At 39.3% G+C, this 5,261-nt stretch overlaps 1 protein-coding gene across 4 annotated transcripts in view; it reads left to right on the top strand.

Moving 5' to 3' along the window:
* The window catches only part of fbrs (fibrosin), a 19,316-nt gene that overhangs the window by 11,882 nt on the left and 2,173 nt on the right, over positions 1 to 5,261 (top strand). For 2 of the 4 annotated variants that reach the window (XM_016458435.1, XM_016458432.1), the window contains exons 12-19: positions 2,473 to 2,556; positions 2,653 to 2,691; positions 2,796 to 2,867; positions 3,082 to 3,241; positions 3,566 to 3,643; positions 3,834 to 3,914; positions 4,429 to 4,636; positions 4,766 to 5,258. In XM_016458435.1, coding sequence (XP_016313921.1) covers positions 2,473 to 2,556; positions 2,653 to 2,691; positions 2,796 to 2,867; positions 3,082 to 3,241; positions 3,566 to 3,643; positions 3,834 to 3,914; positions 4,429 to 4,636; positions 4,766 to 5,258 — 1,215 coding nt within the window. The remainder of the gene's footprint in view (positions 1 to 2,472; positions 2,557 to 2,652; positions 2,692 to 2,795; positions 2,868 to 3,081; positions 3,242 to 3,565; positions 3,644 to 3,833; positions 3,915 to 4,428; positions 4,637 to 4,765; positions 5,259 to 5,261) is intronic. The other 2 variants (XM_016458434.1, XM_016458436.1) reach the window with 2 other exon arrangements.

Here is a 5,261-nt window from a genome sequence, read left to right as displayed (position 1 = left end):
CGTGTGTAGTTTGTCATTTCTCCGATCACAAATGCAGACATGGTTTTATGTTTACGTGGTGCGATGCAATGCAACGCGTAAAAAGACAGTATAAGTCATTAATTATGTCCCTTATGTCCCCACTGGATGCAACAAATGCCTCGTTTATAATGGGTTTTAATGTTTTTGTCTGGCATCACAACGCTTTTCAGACCGATGAGCTTTGTAAAAATCGACGCGTTTCAGAAAGGCAGGGCATAGAGGAGAAACAATAATGTACAGTATGTGGAAAATAATGTTTTTTTTTTTTTTACCTTAAACCGCATAAACACATTTCATTACACCAAATACACAAAAATAATCTTCTTTTTAGCAACATCATATGACCCCTTTAAGCAGCACAATTGTTTTCAACATGAACAACAAATCGGCATAATAGTGATTTCTGAAGGATCATGTGACACTGAAGACTAATGTGTCTGAAGACTCAGTGTTACAATCACTGGAATAAATTATATTTTTAAATATTAAAATAGGAATTGTTTGTTTTACATTGAAATACTATTTCACAATATTACTGTTTTTACTGTACTTTTGATCAAATAAATGCAGCCTTGGTGAGCATAAGACATTCAAAAACTTTTAAACAGTAGTGTGCATGCGGGGTTATTTCAGTCTCAGTTTGAGTGTGTTTTTACATCATTGCTACATATATCTTTAGCATGCATGTTATTACTCAGATGAACACTAATAAATATTATAAATAAATATTGTAAGTTGCATTATAAATGATTTTATACTTAAATATAGTATTTCTATCACACAAATTAATTGGTTGGAACTTAAGATATAATAATCTTAAAATAAAGCCCCGTTTCCACCGCTGGAACTTTACCCAGGATCTAGGGACTTTGGGCCGGTACTCGGTGTGTTTCCACCGTAGGAACCAGGATCTAAATAAAGTTCCGGGTAAAAAATTGCCCCTCAGGAAGTCCCTGCTCGTGAGGTAGTACTTTTTCAAAGGTCTGGAACTTTCGGGGGCGGGACTTGGGCGCTGAGCATGCTGATTGGTTTAGTTCACGCAGCATTGTATTTCAACCACCATTTATTCTGATAATTTTCAAAATCTTACTGTTATTGTGTCATGAAATATAGTTTTAAAAGTATTTCAGGCGAGAATGTAGTTGTTTAAAACTCAAATCTGCAGTTTATTTATAAAGACAGCGCCTATTTAAAAATGTGTTTCGCCGATCTCGGAGACGTGAGCTCCACGCGATCAGCTGGAGCTCAGTGCTCATGTTTCCCGATGAGAGCAGCCTCAACTCGGCTAGTCCTTCTGACATTTGCCGCTGGCTCTGATGTCTCTTTAGTGGTTAAACATAAGATATAATTATTTTGGGGTAAATCTAACAGGTAAACTTTGGTCTTTATTCTATTAATCTATTAATATGTTAAAATGAAAATAAAAAGAGGCAATACTGTGATATAATATTTTGTTTCATTGTAATGTAGGCTATATACATTCCCTGAACTACATTTCTGCGGCTATTAATATGTTTAAATGAAAACGAAAGGAGGCAGTGGTATCATATTTCGTCTTATTGTAAATGCAGTGAGGAAAATTGCAGTAGCCAAGGCGAGCTGACTGACGTTATCAAGTACGCTGCTGTTTGCAGAATTACTGGACTTGCGTCGTCCCGTCCATGGGGATTTCACACACCCGAAGCGAACTCGCAAAGTCCGAACTACCGAGGATGCAAGGCCGGACTTTGCGTACTTGGTATTGAGAAATGCGCGCAGACCTATGTCACCAGGCTATTTGCCTATTCTTCACGGTACTTTAGACCGCGATGGAAACGCAGACAGCAACAGGTCTGGGGAAAAAAGTTCCTGGGACAAATTGTTCCAGGTAATTTCGGTGGAAAAGCGACTTTAGGTCTTGATTTCAGGCTCATTAGGATTTAAATAATGTGGTTGTGGTTCATAAACGCTCAATTCAGTTTTAAATGACCGTTTTCCACTCTCTCTTAAATTAGCCATTTTTCAGCTGTATCTTTGAAAGGACTATGAATGAATCCTCTGTTATGAATGACCAACCTGTGAAGTTGGTAAAGCTTACTTGTAGGTTTGTTGTCTTGTCTTAAAGTTTATTCCTGTTGGTTATAAGAGAGAATAGTATTTTCTGTTGGTTTTTAGCAGTAATATGTATCCTACAGGCTAAAATGCAAATATTCAATGATCACATGTTTGTGTTTTTGTTGTGATAGCACAACCGTGAAGAATTTATGGCTCATATTTTGGGCAAGATATTCTGAAGTCTGAAAATTAGAGTATGTCAGAGTTATTCATTTTAAAAGTTCAAGGACAATCTGATTTGTCAGGATGACCACTTTAATTGGGTTAAAGCCAATGTTTGGCTCCAATCCTGTCACATTTTGTCCTGTTTTTATTTTGAGCCCATGAAATGGGTTTGAATAGTGTGTTGTTATTGAGTTTGTTGCCCTTCAGGGAGCTGCTCCAGAGATGGCTGCTGGTTTAGGAGTTGTACCGTCCCACCTTCCACCTAAAGCTCCAAGGGTAAAGACGCCCTATCATGTATATTTACATCATACACTGTAATTGTAACTTCATAGAGACATAAGTATGAATAATGTATGGTGTTTGTGTCCACAGCTAACAGACCCATTTGCACCACCACCAAAAGTCAGTAATGTAAGTTTAATCTTTTGTTTTGTACTTGACCTATTTTAGTTGTTGACCTCTAAATGACTAGCGGACAATTCTTTTCTAACTCTATTTGGATGGTCTCTTTACAGAAGCCTGGGAAATGGTGCGCTATGCATGTCCGTGTTGCTTGGATGATTCTAAGGCATCAAGAAAAAGTCAAGGTTTTTGCGTTCATCTGTGTTTATTTTTAGTTCTAATGCAAAAAAGCCAAAAATGACAAAATTGTTAAAATATTTCCTGGTATTTTACATAAAAAAGAAAAATCAGTTGATATACAATATAATTGAACATCAAAACAATAAGATTTTAGATATGTTTTTATTTAAAAAGGGGTGTCAGTCCTGTTGACCACCTTTCTGTTGCTGTCTTTCTCAGCTTATGCATGCTGATCCACAAAAGCTGGACTTCCGTAATGACCTGTTGCCTCGACTCCCTGGCCCTGGTATTGGTGGACTAGGAGGTCTAGGACCACTTGGTGGTCCACTTGACCCAACTTCTGATCTTACAAGACCAGGAAGCCTGTTTGCAGCCACTGGTGGGTTTTACTTTTTACACTTATTTCTGCAACCAATTTAGGGAATTCTGCAGGTGACATAAGCCTGTGATTGTTCTTAAGCTACGATTGATTTTAAGACATTGAAGTGGGTTGTTTCTACCTAAATAACAGTTTCCAGGTACAAAACACTTTGACAGCACTACTGAAGGATTTTTACAGAACTACTGTGCTGCCATACGAGGGCTCTAAATTAGAAAGGCTTAAGGAGGATATAAAGCACAAACTTGGCTAAATATCAACACTCAATGGTAGTCCATTTATGGGTGTTTAAGTTTTTGTCTGAGTTGACCCATGTCTTCTCAGGTGGAGTCAATCCGTCCTCCACACCATTCATGCCTCCAATGCCCCATTCCTCTTTCCTCACCTCAGCAGCACATCTGGGTAAGAGTCTGTCTCTGAGAAAGTAGGGGCATCAAAAACCAATGTGACCCATGGCTACTCTTGTTGCTCTGTGCAGTTCTGTTCTTCAGGCTTGCTTCATTTGCTAGCTTTGTAGAGCATAATTTCCTCTGCGTTTAGTAAGACAATCACGTCTAAATTTGATCACTAATGGCCGGGTTTCATGTTACAGACCCATATGTTCGTCCATCCACCTTCTCTTTGGGAGCCCTGAGTTCTGGTGCCTTTGGAGGCCTAGGCAGCCCCACGATAGGTTTGTAATGCTATTTTGTTTATTAAGAATATGGAGTAATGGATATGGATGACTCTAACACAGTGGTTCTCAACCTTTTTGACTTCAAGGCAGTTTTTTGTGGTTTACTGGATAATGATTTTTTTTTTATTTAGTTTATTTACAAGTTTGCATAACTTGGGGGGGAAAAAGTATATTTATTATAGAAGTGCCCAAGGAGTTATAAGATTTCATCAATTTACATGGCTTTTCCAGTGGTATTCCTGGTTCTCAAAGAAAAAAAAAGAATTTTGCTTTTCAAAACTTTGATATATCTTGATTTTTAGTTGTTTTGCCTTGTATTAAATTGTTTAAGTCATCTTCAGGCCCCAAGTTTGCAGAGGACCCCTGGTTGAGAATCACTGCTCTAATGTGAAAGTGTTGGTTTTCTAACATTTCCTAAACATTTTAATTAAAAGGTTAATTTAAGTGGTGTTTTATCAGTCAAATTCTACTCTCAGCCAAAGACTAAGCAAATGTTATACATTTTCTTTAGTTGCCAATGTTTTTGGACATAAGACCGAGCCCTCTGCTAGTGCAGTTGGAGGATTGGGTAACCCCCATGATCCATGGAATCGTCTGCATGTTACACCTGCCTCTTTCCCCTCTGGATCATCCTGGGCAAAAGGACCAGAGAAAAGAGATGATAGAGGAAAGGAGGTGGAAAGAAGAGAACCGACTCGTATAAAAGATGAAAAGGACAGGTATGAGATTATAACAAATCGCTTTTTTTTTTCTGTAGATTTCAAGGGGCTTTTAAGATCAAAAGGGAATTATATATCGCATCTCACAACTTGATACATACTTAATTGGTTTAATACTGTTTCACACAGAGACAGTCTCTTGTATGGACGCCTGTCAGTGCGAATGTCACCTGGTGTCCCATCCCTCAAGCACCGCAGCAGCACCCCCAGTTCACATATGAATGGCTTGGGCCCACTGAGTGGAGGTGGAGTTCAATCAGATGGCCAAAGCAGAGAGCGTGAAAGAGAAAGGGAGTCAGACAAGAGACAACATTCTGCATCCAGGGCACCAGTGTCCGCTTCCTCCGCAGCACCAGACAGACCTCGATCTTCAACATCATCTATTCTCACAACCTCTCCTTCTAACGTTCCCTTAGCCCCCTCTCCTCTGGATCGATTTCACCGACAGCCACCACACACACTCAGCACAGAATCCAGCCATTCATCGCAAAGAGAGAATAGTGGTCCAGCCTCTTCTAGTTCACTTCCAGTCAAGAAATCTGATCGTACCACAACTCCGGTATCGAAACCTACACATGGTCTAACCTCTGGGTTGCTCCTCCCCCAAGTCAAGGTCAAGGAAGAG

Source organism: Sinocyclocheilus anshuiensis, unplaced genomic scaffold (genome assembly GCF_001515605.1).
Source record: "Sinocyclocheilus anshuiensis isolate Anshui unplaced genomic scaffold, SAMN03320099.WGS_v1.1 scaffold1160, whole genome shotgun sequence".
In the NCBI taxonomy this organism is placed as follows: Eukaryota; Metazoa; Chordata; class Actinopteri; order Cypriniformes; family Cyprinidae; genus Sinocyclocheilus; species Sinocyclocheilus anshuiensis.
The sequence above is the reverse complement of the archived record's forward strand: the minus strand, read 5'-3'. Positions and strand labels throughout refer to the sequence as shown.